General features: G+C 44.7%; 3 protein-coding genes across 11 annotated transcripts in view; 2 read left to right on the top strand and 1 right to left on the bottom strand.

Moving 5' to 3' along the window:
- Positions 1 to 1064: 1064 nt before the first annotated feature.
- LOC125770841 (vacuolar protein sorting-associated protein 35) lies at positions 1065 to 4459 on the top strand. Of its 2 annotated transcripts, none has more exons than XM_049440863.1 (6): positions 1065 to 1262; positions 1563 to 2761; positions 2834 to 3503; positions 3571 to 3785; positions 3858 to 4041; positions 4100 to 4459. In XM_049440863.1, exons 1-6 carry the CDS (start codon positions 1260 to 1262, stop codon positions 4259 to 4261), a joined length of 2433 nt encoding a protein of 810 aa, XP_049296820.1. In that variant the 5' UTR covers positions 1065 to 1259; the 3' UTR covers positions 4262 to 4459. The 2 variants fall into 2 exon arrangements, with proteins under 2 accessions (XP_049296820.1, XP_049296819.1); XM_049440862.1 differs by lacking the exon at positions 1065 to 1262 and adding an exon at positions 1275 to 1462.
- Positions 4460 to 4583: 124 nt separating this feature from the next.
- Positions 4584 to 16755, bottom strand: part of LOC125770840 (uncharacterized) — a 47319-nt gene continuing 35147 nt past the window's right edge. For all 6 annotated transcript variants that reach the window (XM_049440858.1, XM_049440855.1, XM_049440856.1 and 3 more), the window contains 9 exons: positions 11098 to 11199; positions 10868 to 11017; positions 10475 to 10594; positions 10290 to 10384; positions 8605 to 8696; positions 8313 to 8505; positions 8100 to 8235; positions 7850 to 8026; positions 4584 to 7746 (listed from right to left, as the gene is read on the bottom strand). In XM_049440858.1, coding sequence (XP_049296815.1) covers positions 7629 to 7746; positions 7850 to 8026; positions 8100 to 8235; positions 8313 to 8505; positions 8605 to 8696; positions 10290 to 10384; positions 10475 to 10594; positions 10868 to 11017; positions 11098 to 11199 — 1183 coding nt within the window. In that variant the 3' untranslated portion in view covers positions 4584 to 7628. The remainder of the gene's footprint in view (positions 7747 to 7849; positions 8027 to 8099; positions 8236 to 8312; positions 8506 to 8604; positions 8697 to 10289; positions 10385 to 10474; positions 10595 to 10867; positions 11018 to 11097; positions 11200 to 16755) is intronic.
- On the top strand, positions 11368 to 15992 carry LOC125770839 (chaperone protein DnaK). 3 transcript variants are annotated; one of them, XM_049440854.1, is made up of 2 exons: positions 11368 to 11497; positions 12284 to 15992. In XM_049440854.1, the coding sequence occupies exon 2, from the start codon at positions 12443 to 12445 to the stop codon at positions 15908 to 15910; it is 3468 nt and encodes a 1155-aa protein (XP_049296811.1). In that variant the 5' UTR covers positions 11368 to 11497; positions 12284 to 12442; the 3' UTR covers positions 15911 to 15992. The 3 variants fall into 3 exon arrangements, with proteins under 3 accessions (XP_049296811.1, XP_049296810.1, XP_049296809.1); XM_049440853.1 differs by having other exon boundaries at positions 11368 to 11815; XM_049440852.1 differs by having other exon boundaries at positions 11368 to 11849.

Below are 16755 nucleotides of genomic sequence, written 5' to 3'. Positions count from 1 at the left end.
ATGCAATGAGCAATTGAATGAAAGGATCGATGGCAAATGAAATGTTGTGATCAGCAACTCTGGCTGGTAAAGACAAGCATTACAAGAATGCTTCGAGGCCACGCAATCGATTTGATGTTAAGAGAAAAGCAAACAGAATTATTAGGCATATTAAATTGATAGAGCTGTTTATCTTTCACAACACAAAGAAAGCTGTAACGTGTTCCAAAATATGCTATGAAACATAGCATATTTTATGTGTGTATATATTCCAATTCACAATCAATTCCAATGTTGTTTTATTTTTATTGTTCAGTCTATTATGACTATTATTCCACAACCGTGTGAAGCTGTGGTACGTTCGTCAGAACGCCTTGTCACAAATAGTTTGCGCATTATTTCATCGGTTGATCATTTGACGATGGGTCTGAACGACAAGCCATGCATACATTCCTTAAGATAAAATATCGTTTGAATCAATGGGATCACGAAACACAATTGTTTTACGCTCCAGTTTTTGACTACTCACGACTGTTTTATCATCAACAGATTCCATGCATATGATACGACGTATACACATGATACAAATGTTGGGATAATTCTACAGTGTGAGCATATGACAAACTAGTACTTTGGTGGTTGTTTATTTCACGGTCGTATAATCAAATCGGATTCCAACGCCCAAAACGTCTATTAGCTCATAACAAAATCGTGGTAGAAAACAGCAACAGCTTCGATACATGAGCATGAGCTGTTGTTGTATTTTTGTATGATGTCTTGGTGCATTCGCCTCTCATAATATGAACTAATAATTATGTTAATAATAATGATAAAAATTAAGAAAACAAATGTACAGCGATTCGTCAGCGATTCTGTATACGATCCCGCGAACAACTCGGATAGCTTCGATTTGTTGTTGTAAACCAATGCATTTGTTGGTGTTGTTGGTGTTTGGAGCAGTCTGACAACCGCACGGATTGTACACTTTTGCATCGACGGTAGAACGAGCGTGAGTACGAGCAAGAGGGCATAACGCAAGAGAAGCGAACGGCAAGAGAAAAATCATCAGACACGACTCGAGCTTTCTGACCGACTTTTGCTCAGTGTCAGTGCGAGCAGGCACGGAATATTTTTTAGAGGGAGACGTTCTGTCATTTGCTCTTGACAAGTCGAAACTTTTTGCTTGGGTGCTATTTGACAGCAGCGGAATGGTAGGAAAATAAGAACCGAACCCGCAGAAGAAGCAGTTAAGATAATCAAGAGAGCAAAGATAATAAATAATGGTAAGTGCAAATCAGTAATAATCACATTTTCAGCCATTATCCCGTCCTCCCGCAAGCGCACACTGTCACAATTAGCTAAAAACAACGCCATCCTGTGCCGGGTACAACACGGACAGAAGTAAACAATCCGCATTGCCAGCATGTACCTTTGGAATTCGGCCAATTTGGACAACTCGGCGCTATATCGACGCTCTTCTCAGGTTATTCTGCGAACCTGTGACTCACTTTATCACTTTTCCCATTCGCCATTACGCTGAGACAATCAAGCACTAATCGGAACACGCTTTATCTACGCCACAGCCTCAAACACCGATAAACTCTGTCGATGAGCAGGACAAGCTGCTGAGTGAAGCGATGACGGTGGTCCGGGCACAATCCTTTCAGATGAAACGTTTCCTGGACAAGGACCGGCTAATGGAGGCCATGCGTTGCGCTTCGACCATGCTTGGGGAACTGCGAACCTCGCTGCTATCACCCAAAAGCTACTACGAGCTGTACATGGCTATTACGGATGAGTTGCGGCACTTCGAGCACTACCTGTTGGACGAGTTTCAAAAGGGCCGTAAGGTGCCGGATCTGTACGAACACGTGCAGTACGCGGGCAACATCGTGCCGCGGCTTTATCTGCTCATTACGGTCGGTCTTGTGTACATCAAAACGAACAGCGCGCTGAAGCGCAGTATTCTGAAGGATTTGGTTGAAATGTGTCGCGGCGTGCAGCATCCCTTGAGGGGTTTATTTCTGCGAAACTATCTGTTGCAATGTACGCGCAACATCCTGCCGGACACGATCATCGTAGGCGCATCGGGAGATGAAAACGAGGGCACAGTGATCGATGCGATCGATTTCGTACTGACCAACTTTGCCGAGATGAACAAACTGTGGGTGCGGATCCAGCACCAGGGACATTCGAGTGAAAAGGCACGACGGGAGAAGGAGCGCGAAGAGTTGAAGATTTTGGTGGGAACTAATTTGGTCCGATTGTCACAACTCGAATCGGCTACGCTGGACATTTACCAAAGGCTCATCTTGCCCGGAATTCTAGAGCAGGTAGTCAGCTGCCGTGATGCGATTGCTCAGGAGTACCTTATGGAGTGTATTATTCAAGTATTTCCGGACGAGTTCCACCTGCAGACGCTAGATCCGTTTCTGAAGTCATGCGCCCAACTGCAACCGGGCGTGAATGTGAAAAACATTATCATATCGTTAATTGATCGTCTAGCACTGTACAACCAGCGCAATGGGAAGGTGACGCAAACGTCGGCGGGTACCACGGAAGTGATTTCGGCTATCCCGCCCGAGGTGCAGTTGTTTGAGGTATTCAGCACACAGATAGCGAACATCGTTCAGCTTCGTACAGACATGCCGATGGAGGATACGGTTTCGCTCCAGGTAGCACTGGTCAGTTTAGCACAGAAGGTGTATCCCGATCGGGTGGATTACGTGGACAAAGTGCTCGAAACTACGGCACAAATCCTTGACCGGTTAAAACTATCCAAGTGAGTATTAGCGAATGGAAACAGGTGACCATTACTCGAACATTAATGCCAACATGAAAACCTTCTTTTCAGCATTTCACATTCCTTGTCGGTCAATCAGGAACTGTCACGATTGTTGCGATTATGCATAGATTTCTACAACAACATTCTGACGATCCTGCAGCTAAAATACTTTACGCCGTTGCTAGAAAAATTCGACTACACGTCGCGCAAAGCGCTCGCCTTGTACATCGTGATGAACATTCTCGAGAATGAGACGCTAGTGCCGACGGCCGAGCAGGTCGACAGCGTGTTGGCGATCATATCGCCGCTGATTCGCGATCAAGACGATCAACCGGCGGATGTCCGCGTCAACATGGAGGACTTTGCCGAGGATCAGGGCATTGTGGGAAGGTTCGTGCATTTGCTACGCTCGGACGATCCCGACACGCAGTATAAAATATTGATTGCAGCCCGCAAGCACTTCGGTTTGGGCGGACAGCAGCGCATCCGGTACGTTCTTCCGCCCCTCGTGTTCCAAGCGTACCAGCTGGCGTACAAATACAAATCGATTGCAACGGAAGATGAAATGTGGGACAAAAAGTGCCAGAAGATTCTACAGTTTTGTCACAGCACAATTGCCGTGCTGGCAAAGTCGGAGTTGCCCGAGCTAGCGCTGCGATTGTACCTGCAGGGTGCATTGTGCATCGGACAGATCGCTTACACCAATCATGAAGCCGTTGCGTACGATTTTATGACACAGGTTCGTTTCGTTTAACTATTCACAACGGCATTGTACCATAATGACATCGGTTTATCCTTTTTTTTAGGCATTTTCTCTCTATGAGGATGAAATTTCCGACTCAAAGTCACAGTTCGCTGCCATCACGCTTATCATCTCAACGGTCGAACAAATGACTTGCTTTTCCGAGGAAAACGCAGAACCCTTGCGCACAAGCTGTGCTTTGGCCGCATCGAAGCTTCTTAAAAAACCCGACCAATGTCGAGCGGTGGTTACATGTGCCAGCCTGTTTTGGAGTGGAAAGTAAGTGATTAGAAAATGATGTCTTGTACACGGGGTAACAATTAAACGCAATCTTTCGTGATGTATTTGCAGACAAGGTGGTCAGGAACTGCGTGACGAAAAGCGTACTCTCGAATGTTTGAAAAAAGCGGCCAAGATAGCATCACAGTGCCTGGACGTGGGTGTACAGCTGCAGTTGTATGTGGAACTGTTAAATCATTACATTTTCTATTTCACCCGCGGAAATACGCAAATCACCGTATCGATGCTTAATCAGGTAAGTCGTGAAGTAAAAAGCCTCAAGGCTGCATCTAATACCTTTGACCCATGTACAGTTGATAGCGAAAATCAACGAAGAGCTCCCGAACTTGGAACCCACGGAAGAGACCAAACAAATCGAAATGCATTATCAGAACACATTGGTACACATTCGCAGTCGGATGGAATCTACCGACGCTGGACTGGAGGCATCGTTTGCCGGCATTACGCTGAATTAAGCGTCCATTTTATGTTGTAGTTATTCGTTCCTCTTGTGAGATGAACATAATTAGCATGATGCTATCATCTATCATCAATATCAGACATATTTAAGCAATGTATCGATGAAATGTAGTAGACTTATGAAACTTACCATAACAATGCTGTTACAATAATCAACTAAATTGCAATATATATATAAACAAAAGAATTCTCAAGAGCTTTTCTTTAACCTAAATTGTTTAGTTTTCTTCTAATTCGCTTCATTTGTAGCTTATTTCTTTACAGAGCAAAATCTAGTTTCTGAAAAGAGTATACCGCCCTTTGCTTAATGTAATGAAATAGTTTTACACCTTAAACTTTATTTTAGAAACAGCAAGAATCCATGATGTGTTTGTTTTAAAAAATGGTTCGTATGTTCCGTTTTTTGTTTTTGCTGCTGCTGGACCCAACACGATTCATCGCATCGAACAATATGCACTGTTGCGCTATTGCTTCCCTAACTAGCTACCTCCGCACACACTGCATTACTTTACGCTTGCTTTCGTCTGTCCGTTTCCTTCCCGGAGGACACACAGGAACGCAGGAGGGACGACGAAAATGAATATATGTGTAAATCTCAACCTTACTAATCTGTGCACTGTCCTGTTTGTCCACATGTAGTGCAAATCACATTCAGATACCAATGATGTGCTGTGTTTGATTGCGCTCCTTACGCGATCTTACGTCCTACGGCACGACGTTAACATAAAGAGCAACTGATTACATGTTAATGTGAAGAACGCCCTAAACATCTGATCATGAAACAACGACGTTAAATATTGCTTACACCACAGTCACGCGAATTCGTCATAGAAAGTACCTAAAGGTTATTCTTCATCACTGCATCACACGTTTGATTTGAGCGTGTGTCGCGCGTGACAAAATAAGCTACACTAGAACACGCCGGACCAGTATTAGATCTGCAACTTAATTCCGTCAAGACTTAAGTTAAAAATCTGATAATGGGACGCATAAACGGAATGATAATGTTGATACATTGTGCATACATTGTGCGTACATCTAAACACGTCGAGTTAAAGGACCGAAGGGGCCAAGGGGGGCTGGAGCATAAGGAAACTGTTCCACTGATACATCTTAAACAATTGCTTTTGATACTGTTGTCAATATTAAGACTGGCGTGAGCTAGCGCCTAATTATTGTACCTTTTGCACCACACACTACACTGCACTATTCGTTCGAGAACGGCTTCTTTGGCCCGTGTAACCACTTGGTTTGAATATATGTATCTACGGTATGTTTGCTTCTATGTTCTTCTTCTATGCATTTTATGATTGATTTATTAATGTTTGTAGCGCGCGAGCACTTGTAAACGTTTTTTGATCGTTAAATTTTGGTACGGTGTAAAAATTCTATCGAAAAAAATCTATTGCGTTCTAGGTTTTCATATTTTTTTTTTGTTTACTGGCCATTTACTCACCCATTTCGTTAATGTGTACCGATTTACACTATAATGAAATACTGGTTCATCGCTCTATGTGGGTATGTGTATACTAATGTTACTAATGGGAACAGCTTTGTTTTTTTTCGGTTTAATTCCGCTGTAAAAAACTGCACCCTTCTGTTTGATTCATTACTATCTTCTGTCCCCGCAGTAATACTCTCTACAAAAAACAAGGCAGGACTCGGGCTAGGAAATGGTACTGAGTGCATGTGTAATTGCTTCAAAACGCTCATCCGATTCGTACTAACACTACCTATATAGCTACCCTGGTGGAAGCGGAACTCGAATGATGTTTTGTGCGCAAATCGTTCAAAATGTACGCCGCCGCTGGTAAAACTTCACACGACCAGAACAGGTTATCAATTTTTATGCTGCACTTGTCAAAATGTTATTACTTCCCTACCTTACTTGTGGTGTATTATGATTCGTGTTTGGTCAATTGTGCGTTTGTACGCCCCTTTTTTTTCTTATACATTTGTTGTTGATATAGGTCTATCGTCTAGAGCGCAATTTGTTGCTTAACTCGGACAAATGCAAAACTAACTATTGTTCTAAGAAAACTTTGAAATCCCTAAATGTACGTTCAAGGAGAATAAAACGAGTAAGAAGTGTAACTGCCAGGAAGAAAATTTCGCTTCTACACGCTGTGGCCAGTGGCCAGCCAATGCGTAGTTATGTGTGATACCAAGTTAAACGTCTGAGCAAAGTTTGAAACACTGTTAACAACTTTTGTGTGTGTGTGTCTTTTGTGCCGATTTGATTATCAACTGTGTCCATCAATTGAAAGCTATTATTTACTCGCATTCGTTGTATGCGATTTCATCTTGTTGTACCCCGGTAAATATGAAATTTATTTATTTTTTGCCCACAAATAACTTTTACTGCATCCTTTGAAGGGATTTTAATATAAGTTAACCAAATAGACATCATTAATGGGATGTTTACGAGTAAACTTAAACGGGGGCAACACAGTTTCGATCAATCATAACGTAAATGGGGTAAACTAAGAAAAGGCACTTTTCCCACTCAACCAGAACGCTACTTCCAGCTTGTGTTGCAATCTGTTTTGCTTCATTTCGTTGATCTAATGATATATTTTCTTTTATTGTTCACCGTTTGCTAGTGAGATGATGTTTGTTCATCAAATCAGATGCTGTCACCTGTGCGATACCTGTCCGTTTTTCCATGCAGTAGCGGTTTACAGTAGATAAGATTTAATGGTAAAAATTTAAAAAATCAACTCAGTGTTACGAATTGGTGCACTTTTGCACAAAAAAAATAGTGATACATTTGGATCAGCAAGAAATGGTGTCAGGCGAAACTTATTTTGCAGTGAAACATGTGCGCTAAACTTACACGATATGAGCATAGCATATAATAATACTTGTCGCCTTCTTTGCGCTTTACAGTAGCTCTTTTAAGTTTGTCTGGAGGGCACAATCCCCACATTGGGTCCCTTGTGAATGGGTTGCCATTTAGGTTACACACAGATTTAGGAACTTTAGGACGAGTACATGTCCCTAAAACGTCACTATTCGAATGTTGTTAAATGTGCATATACATACGTATAGTGTTGGGTACGTTTACTGAGGAAGAAAGTTTAGAACAGGGAAACAATAAACATACGGATTCCGTTAACTTATTGACAGCGGACTATACTGAATCATATGGTTGCTCGCGGAATCTTTGGAATGAGAACCCGGAGGACATCATTCAGTGTTGCGCGTAATCGTTCACCTTCCCAGCAAGAGCAAAGCAATCGAACCAAACGTCAGACGGATTAGTGGACACTTGTATCAGCACTAAGCCGTCCGAGTTCGATTGTGTTGCGCTGGGATATATGCTCGTTTTACGAGACGAAATCGAGAGCTCATGAAGGAAATTTACAGTACATGCAAATTTTCACAGCTCTTGGATTTCGAATCACGAGCCCAGACACGGCCGAGCAACCCTTTCACCTTAAGGCTAGCGGATGTTCGCGATCCTCGATATTTCCTAGGACTGATCGGTAGAAGAAAGAGAAAGAGAAGCAAAAAAAGAAAATTTCACCATTACCAACAATTCGCACCATCATCGTAAAAACAAGTGTTGCTGATGCCCTTACCTACTGTGCGCACTTCCCGGCGGGGTGTCGACGAAACCGCCACCACTAGCCGGTGGTCCTGAAACTGGAGTGCTGGGATTCGTGTTGCCACCGATGCCGGCTAAACAGATGGCACCGCCCAATGGCGAACAGGCTCGACGTTTCGATTTCCGAATCGATCGTTTCCGGAAAAGATCCCTGCAAAATGACACCAACCAGAGGAGCGGTTATCAAGCAATTCAAACCCAGTGCCTCGATGTTTGGTACGTACCTTGATTTTTCCGGGTTTTCCAATTTCAATCTTATCTGGGAGAGAAGTCCCACCAGCAATTCGTCTACATTGTGATTGATTCCGACGGATGTTTCGATAAATTTACAATCATACTGTGTGGCCATTGCTTTACCCTCTAGCGATTGCGAAGCGAAAGAAAAGCGAACTCGTATTTACTATTTCTATTCAATGAAGAAAACCTTCCGATCTTACCATCAGACGTCACCACACGACATCGTGCCAGGTCTGCCTTGTTGGCCACCAGTATCACTGCCTTTTGGGCGATGTTTTCGGTCGTCCAAAGGATTTGGAGAACGCGCTCCGCTATGAGGAAGGTTTCCTTATCCGTCGACGAATATATCACACAATAACCGTGCGGGTCGTATGTAGACATGCAATTTTCGGGCTGTAAAGTAGAATTGATGTAGGAAAAAAAGGAGAGCCAGAAGATCAATTGTATTCAGAGATGCAGTAAACAACGTTTGCCATCAGAAATACTTCTTACCGCCATCTCGGTGTAACTATGGTCGATGAACGTTAGTTCGGATTCTTCTCCACTGAGAAGCACGGAAACCGTTTTTTCTCCCGAGTCATCATCTTACGAAGAAATAGATCAAGAATAATAAAAACTAATTTAAGAAAATATTGTTCAACATATCTAAGAATCTTTGTCGTGAGAAAAGCCTGTATAAAACGAGTTTGATGATAAAAGCCAATAATCCTGTTCATACTGTATTAAATTGAAAACCGATGTGTCCATACACCGATTTCCTTTATACCTTTTATAAATAATTGCATTTACTTGCTTCAACGCAGTCTACCATTGTAAATGTTGAACAATTGTTGTGTTGCAGCGCTGCCAGCAAGCATTAAGTACAATAGCCTGACCTCGGTTGCTCGGTTGTGTAAGTACTATGTTGCAGAATCAATGGAACCGTGCTTCATTGTGGTTCAAGGTGATGAGGATGATAAAAAAAAGCTCAACAATGGGAGAGTGCAGGTGTCGGCAATGTCCGGACATTTCGCCGGTGCCTTTGAAGAAATGACGATCCATTGCAGCTGACGCTCTGCCCGTCATAAATGCATGGATGGGTAGAAATTGTCACTGGAGCAATCCAACAGACAAGCAAAAATGCGAAAAGCACACCGCTAGGTCACCAGAAGTGGAGTGACCAATATTAAATCAGCACTCGCACCAAGGTGATGCACGGCGTTGCCGGTAATATGGGCGGGGGCTGGTTGCAGAATAAAGAAGGAAATTTAATTAAGTCCTTTACCCCGGTGGCAGGACAATTCAACGTCACTTCCATCCATTGCGGATAGTCGTTTACCGCCCATATTGCGTTACGTATAGTGGCTCTTCTATCCTGCCTGGTTCAAGAGGTGTGTGTGTGTGTGCCAGCCAGAGAGGAAATTGATTTTCTTCAACGGAAATTACGGGCTTTTGAGAGGCATATTGATACAAAGTAATTACTTTCATCTTGACAAACTACTGTATGCTGTTTACAATCAACAACATTGCACATGAACATATTTAGCATGAAAGTTATTCAAATTTGATAATTCAAAAATAACTTTCATAATAGCGCTGCTCCCTTCACGTCAATCCACAGTCAGTAAATTGATGGCATGGCCTTTTCAGGCATAACAAACAAAATCAATTGCAACGTTTGACCCCTCTCTTGTTCGGTTCGTAACGAACATGTAGGTTTTTGGGCGGTTCCAGAAAATAACATAACACGAGTTTCTCTGTGGGAACCATTATCCTCAGGAATATTGACGATTCGCAAGGTGCTGTTGACAGTTTCATTACGCTAAAAACCATTACGTACACATGTGCGACACGTCCGACTGCATAGCACCGGAGAGTAGCAACGGAGAGTGGGATAAGGTTCGGTGTTTGTTGGCATGTCCGAAACATTTATGCAAACAAGTTGTTCCATTTGGTGGAATGGTCCATGGAGTGTCGTTGCATGTACGATACAGTGCATACTGTAATGGATAATCAATTGTTTTACATTTCCTCCTTTACAAATATGTTCCTCAGAACATTTGCTTTTGACAAACAATGGGCCTGCATTGTGGAGATTCAAATTAATTATAATTTAAACATGCAATCTCAACAACACATTCTATGAATTAGACACCGGCAGCATAAACTATATAATGGCTATAATATGAAATCCTTACCTATGCTAGTATCATATGCATGCAGGTATTCCGATGTCATGAACTGTGAAACTAATGAGCTTTTACCAACGGCTGGTCCACCGAGCATCAGTACCCTGGAAACAAATCGATAGCGTAAACGAAAATGTTACACATATGCCAAATTGTTGTCCCCGTCAAACTGGAATGGGCCAGATGCGCCTTACTTGTACGGTCCGGATGCCGGATTAGATGTGCTGCTTTCTCGACTAGATGCCAAACTACACGTTGCTGATGTGCGGGCAGAACCGGCAACGGCTCCGGCGGCAGGAGTTAGATGTTCAGTACTGTAATAGAATCATATGAAAATAGGTCAAACTGACGCTAAACTATCGTACGGCGGTAGAGCTAAGCATTCGAAAGTGTAGTTTAGTTTTCGGCTATGATGTGGTAAAGCGTAATAAGTTCATTAAAACTTAAACTACAGCAGATTTCATGCAAAATACATTTCGGGATTTACGGTCTACTGGTACTGAAATGAATGAATGTACTATGGCCGGATCTGTGTACACGTGGTGTTGAGATGTGGCACGTTAGGTAAATGTAGCCAGTTGAATTACCTGGAATTTGAGCTGGCCACACTAGTATTTGATTTGCTTCGTCTGCTTTTCAACGAATCGCCCCGATTGACGACTCCTTTTCCAGTAATGGAAAAATGCCTAAGTCGGTAGTATTCCTCTTCGACTCCTGTATTCGGCATGGAAGCCACTCTGGAGAATTATTTTAAAAAAATGATTTACCGTTAAAATTTCAGTTGAACGTTTTGGTACTTTGGAGCTCGTCTAATTACCTCGAACGCTGCTGTGGTAGGCATAGTTGATTTGGACGGCCTGATGCTCTACTTCCGGGAGTTTTGACCGATTGGGATCGGCTATGATGGGGACTACCATATCTAGGAACAAAAATAAATAAAATTATAACAAAAATTAGATTTCAAAATTGCAGCATCCCCTCAAAAAAGAAGATGTACGACTTGAGGGTTAATTTTCTCGAGCGACCCCCTTGTTTATACGCAGCACTCCACTGCTTTGCTGGTATACCGCAAGCACTGAAACATAGGGCACAAACGTGCACACGAACGTCTTGGACGGCTGGTGCGACTGCGCTGAAAATCGCAAATACCCAACGAGGAAAGAAATTATTTGACTTCGCGTACGGCAGACTAGTTCTTGTTTGTGCGGTTGATTTGAGTATGTTTGAGCGATGTCAGGGTTTGTTATTTGTTAGTAAAATAGTTCAATTACATTGCTCTATCGAAAGTGATTCTAGTTTAGTTTGGTGAAGCGTGTTTCTCTTGTAATACAGATCCCTGAAGGTGAAAGTGGTACCATACAGCTTTGTTCTGGGCAGCTATCCTATTCACCGTTCGGGACAACTATAGTCGCGATTATTCAACGTCTTGTGTGTTAATCGTTTTCCGCTGCAAGCAATCTACATAGTCTTTCGATTGCTCATAACAGAGCTTGGTTCGTGTAAGCCAGTCGGTTCATATGCAGCTTTCACAATAGGTACCTCCTACCAAAGGGACAGCATCTATGAAAGGTAGGTGGAAAAAATCCCACCATGCCGAAAGCATTCTATTGTCCATCCGCAACATCACCACCTTGCCATTTCCACAAAAATCACGAAACACAGCTGCTCAATGCCTCAATACCACCCTGCGGAAAGGCCCTTTACTGCTACGTGTGCGTGCGAGATTACATATGTGTATGGGTGTATGCCTGTGTAGATGTGCGAGAGTCGAGTAGCAATAGAGTTGTAGAAACATACGTAAATTGTTTGTTTGTTTATGTTTTGGTTCGTATTAAATGTCAAAACGATCGTATGGTAGCGGCAAGGTACGGTGCGCGGTTCGCCGCAAGTCGCGCGTGACGAATGTAAAGGCTGTAATCAGTTCAACTGGCTATGAACTACCGTCCGCACGGGTGTGTTTATCAGCATGGTTTAATAAGATTTAATTATTTCTTCCGCCACAGGCACATCAGATTAGTGAGACAGCGGGTTCCCCCTAGGCAGTGCCTCATCGGGAATGATTACTTCGTTCATCCGTTACAACCTGTCGCTTTAGTCAATTGATACGGATCATTCGAGAACCGAACAGAACGACACAAGCAGCTGAAAGCGTAGAGAGAATAATGACTTCACCGAAAAACAATACTTCCTCGCAGCAACCGACATCGACGGGAACCGCAACTGCTTCCGGGCCAACGGTTGCGCTAGGAATCGATTTCGGTACCAGTTACTCCAGCGTGGGTATCTACCGAAATGGCAAGTTTGAAATTATCGCCAACGAGTGCGGTAATCATCGTATACCATCGGTGGTTGCGTTTACGGAAAAGGGCCGACTTGTGGGAGAGGAAGCCCTTGCGCAGGCCGACATTGATCCGGCCAATTGTGTGATAGAAGTGAAACGAATTCTGGGCCGTCACAAAAAGGAAGGTGCGCTTCAAGTGCAGTTTAAGGGCGAAACAAAGTGCTACCATCCAGAGGAGATCTGTGGCATTATACTGGCACACTTGCGTTCGATGGCCGAACGGCAGCTTGGGGTGCCGGCTACCTGTGCCGTGATTGCCGTACCGGCCCAGTTTTCCGACGGACAGCGTCAAGCCGTACTGGATGCGGCCACTATCGCCGGGTTGACTGTGCTGCGACTGATCAACGAACCAACGGCCGCAGCCATTTCCATCGGCATAAACAAAAAGCTTATCGGAGAACAGTACGTGCTGGTATGTTCATTTGGCGGTGGTTTCCTGGACGTTTCCATCGTGACTATCTACAACGGAGTATTTCAAGTGAAGGCTAGCTCCGGCGATACCAGGCTCGGCGGATCGGATATTGACAACCGGTTAGTGGAATATTTCGTAAAGGAGCTTCAGGACAAACAATCGCTCGACATCACACGGGATGGTGTCGCAATGCGAAAGCTGCGAAAGGCTTGCGAACAGGCAAAGCGTACACTTTCCTACACAAGCCAGGTGACGGTGGAAATCGACGATCTTCTCGACGGGTACAAACTCTGCTCAACCTTAACGAAAGACAACGTGGACGAACAGTGCAAGGATCTGTTCGAGCGTGTCATTCTGCACGTGGAAACTGCGTTGCGACGTGCCCGGAAGGACCGATTTGCGGTACACGAAATCATGCTGGTGGGCGAGTCTTCACGCATCCCACGAGTGCAGATTATGCTGAGCGAATTTTTTGATCGTCGATCGCTCAGCAGCTCGGTAAATTCCGATGAAGCGGTGGTTGTCGGAACGGCTATTGCCGCCGGCATACTGAGTGGGGATAAGTCGTGCGCGATTCAGGATCTGCTCTGGTGGGATTTGGTGCCACGCTCCATCGGAATGATAGGCGAAGATATTGATGGAGCCGAATCGCCCCGTATACTGATCAGCCGCAATTCAACGCTCCCGCTGAAAGTGCGTCATCGGGTGAAGAATTTCCGCGACACGCATCGGCTGTACGAGGGTGAAAGTGCCATTGTTAGTGATAATATTACGCTAGGCCACCTGCAGCTTGAGGGAAGCTTTGGCGAGGAGCTCGAAGACGTTGGTCTATCGTTTAACGTGGATCTGAACGGTGTGCTGCACGTGATGGTAGAGGGAAACATTGAACTGAAGGCCACTTTGGACAAGGGTCGGCTCGAGCGGTACGAAATCGATCGTATCGTGTACGAACATAAACGCTTAATACTCGAAATGGAACACGGCCAAGAGGAAGAAGAACAACGCAAACGGAAGGAAATGACTGGGAGTGTGATTGACCGGCAGGAAGAACTTGAAGCGGATGGAATAGCGGTAGGCACCTGGGACCGGTTTAGTGAATGGTTACACTGCGTTTGTGTCGTTACGTTCGATCTCGAACTGGGTCAAGCGATGGAACTTATCTATCCAAAGCACGTCACCCTGACGGAGCAGGAAAAGATGAACATATGCTATCTGGCCTTCCCAGATTCGAACTCTGGCTGTATGGGTGATTCACAGTTTCACATTCGTTTGCGTGTGTCGTCGGGCTCGGAGAACTCCACCCTTCCCAAAGGACTGCAGGAGTTTAATTGCCATTGCATGCCAGTGCACCGTGCCGATCCGGGTCACTTCTGGGGTTTCGTATACTTCCGCCAGATCAAGGATGCCACACTCAAGCGAGGCTATTTCCAGAAGAGTTTGGTTCTGCTGACGCGCCTTCCCTTCATCAATCTGTTCTACGAACTGTGCGGTGTGATTGCACCTTCCTATTTCAGCACTGGTGAACCTACGCTAGAGGCCGTTTGTGACAGTGTCTGCAAGTGGCCGTCTTTACTCGCCGACGAACCGTTGCAGCTGCATCTACTCGGCCATGTGTATGAAGTGGGCATACCAAAGCAAAATGGCAAATATAGCACACTAGTACTGCCGGTCGATAGTCTCTATCCGGCGAACAAATCCAGCGTCAATGGGCGCCACAATCAAACCCGCATCATATCATCCGTACACGAGATCGATATCTTCCGTAGTTTGCAACTGTTTCTGCCTCACATTCATCTGCTCTGGGAGCTGGTGCTTACCGGGGAGCCGATCATCGTTACTGGCACCTCGCCGACCGACTGCGCGCACATGGTGCAGTCACTCACAAGCCTTATCAGCCCGCTGGCCTACTGTGCCGAAAGCCGTCCCTACTTTACCATCCACGATACGGAGTTCAAAGAGTTCACACAGAACAAGCACGGCCATCCGGCGATCATACTCGGTGTGACCAATCCATTCTTTGCGAAAACGCTTCAACATTGGCCGCACACGATACGGCTGCAGGACAGTGCGGAAGCGCAACTACAGCGCCAACGCACGGTAACACCTTCGACCGTAACCTCGAACACCACTCAAACCAGTACCAGTGGTCTGCCTTCCGATGGTTCGGCGACACTCTCGCGACTGTCGAAAATCAAACAAATCACCCACAAGCTGCTAGATTCCTCGCCCGGGCTCTACACCCAGTACAAACCGTTCGTGCAAAAGGATAAGGCGTTCATCAAGAAAATTTTACTAGGCCTCAAAACCGACCGTCCGCTTTCCGTGCAATCAGCGCTGTTGCGGCGACATCTGCTAGAACTGACGCAAAGTTTCATGATTCCGCTAGAAAGATACATGGCCTCGTTAATGCCACTGCAGAAGGATATTTCACCGTTCCGATCGGCGCCACAACCGAACCCCTTCAAACAGGAAGATTTCCTAGCTACGCTTGACGACTGTGGACCACAGCTGACCTCCAGCTGCAAGGGTGATTGGGAGGGTTTGTATCGCCGTTTTTTCAGCTCGCCCAACTTCAAGGGATGGTACGATACGCGCTATTTCGAGCTCGAACAAACGCTCCAGGTGCTGCACATGCAGACACTCTCCGAGTCGAATTTGGCCGAGTGGGCGAAGGGTAAGCTGGAGGTGGAGATTGTCGACATGATCCTGCGGTTACGCCACAAGCTGACACTGTTGCAGGGAAACAGCAGCAGCGCAATGGCCGCACTGCCCGTGCAGCTGAACGTGCGGGATACGCGGGATCAGCTGTTACGACATATGGAAAATATGAAGAAAAGTCTTCCGGAAGATTTGAAGCAAATTCTTGGCGACGCGTGATCGTGCTACACACATACAGTGCGTAAAAATAAAGCTAGGCAATATGCATTAATCGAATGTTGCTTTTTTAACCAGTAACAAACGATTTATTTTTTTTTAACGATGACGAAATGTTTCCCAGAGTTCTGATTGGAGTGCATGAAGATGTTACTGGTCAAGCTAGGTAAGTTTATTTAAAAATTATTATTATTGATTATTTATTAAATTATTAAATTTTGATAAAACATAGATGCAGGTCATTTCACAAACTTTCGCTTTTGTTGCACCAAGGAAGATTAAAAATGAAATTTACATTCCATCGAATGCACCAATTTACGGTTTAAAAGGTTTTTCGGTCACCACAAAACTGCATACTAGTGGATGCAAGGGCTTGCGACACAAAATGACAGGCTGATGACACAAATGAGACAGTCCTGCTCGTTGCTTCAGCCATTCGGTATACCCGCAGCAGCGTACGCTTTTTTCCACTTTACTGATCATCTAAACGAAACTCATAAATGCATGAGAAAAAGGGGAACAGGGACCTGAGTGGTCAATGTGGACGAAACACCGTAGCGTAGTTCTTTACCCTTGCCCAACATCCTATGATATTTCCATTGTCCCGAAGAAGGCAACACCACTTCGAAGCGGGCCCCACATTCTTGGCAATGGGCCAAATGGAAATATTTCAAATATTCCATAAAAGCAGAACACCGAGTACGGCGGAAAAGCTTATATTTAGTGGATGGTGCTACGACTTTAACAGCCTTTTTCCTCCCTATTTGCCTCTTCTATTTGTTTGCATCTTCCCCGTTTCGATCCAACCAAGTAGTAGTACCTAGGTGCCGTGTGGATGCGAAATGGGA

The sequence above is a fragment of the Anopheles funestus genome, chromosome 3RL (assembly GCF_943734845.2).
Source record: "Anopheles funestus chromosome 3RL, idAnoFuneDA-416_04, whole genome shotgun sequence".
NCBI classification, from domain to species: domain Eukaryota; kingdom Metazoa; phylum Arthropoda; class Insecta; order Diptera; family Culicidae; genus Anopheles; species Anopheles funestus.
The sequence above is the reverse complement of the archived record's forward strand: the minus strand, read 5'-3'. Positions and strand labels throughout refer to the sequence as shown.

Coding starts and splice junctions, on each gene's coding strand:
- LOC125770841 (XM_049440862.1), top strand. CDS start 1,403: ATGTACCTTTGGAATTCGGCCAATTTGGACAACTCGGCGCTATATCGA. Junction 2,762..2,833: donor GACCGGTTAAAACTATCCAA/GTGAGTATTAGC, acceptor CCTTCTTTTCAG/CATTTCACATTCCTTGTCGG. Junction 4,042..4,099: donor CCGTATCGATGCTTAATCAG/GTAAGTCGTGAA, acceptor ACCCATGTACAG/TTGATAGCGAAAATCAACGA.
- LOC125770839 (XM_049440854.1), top strand. CDS start 12,443: ATGACTTCACCGAAAAACAATACTTCCTCGCAGCAACCGACATCGACG.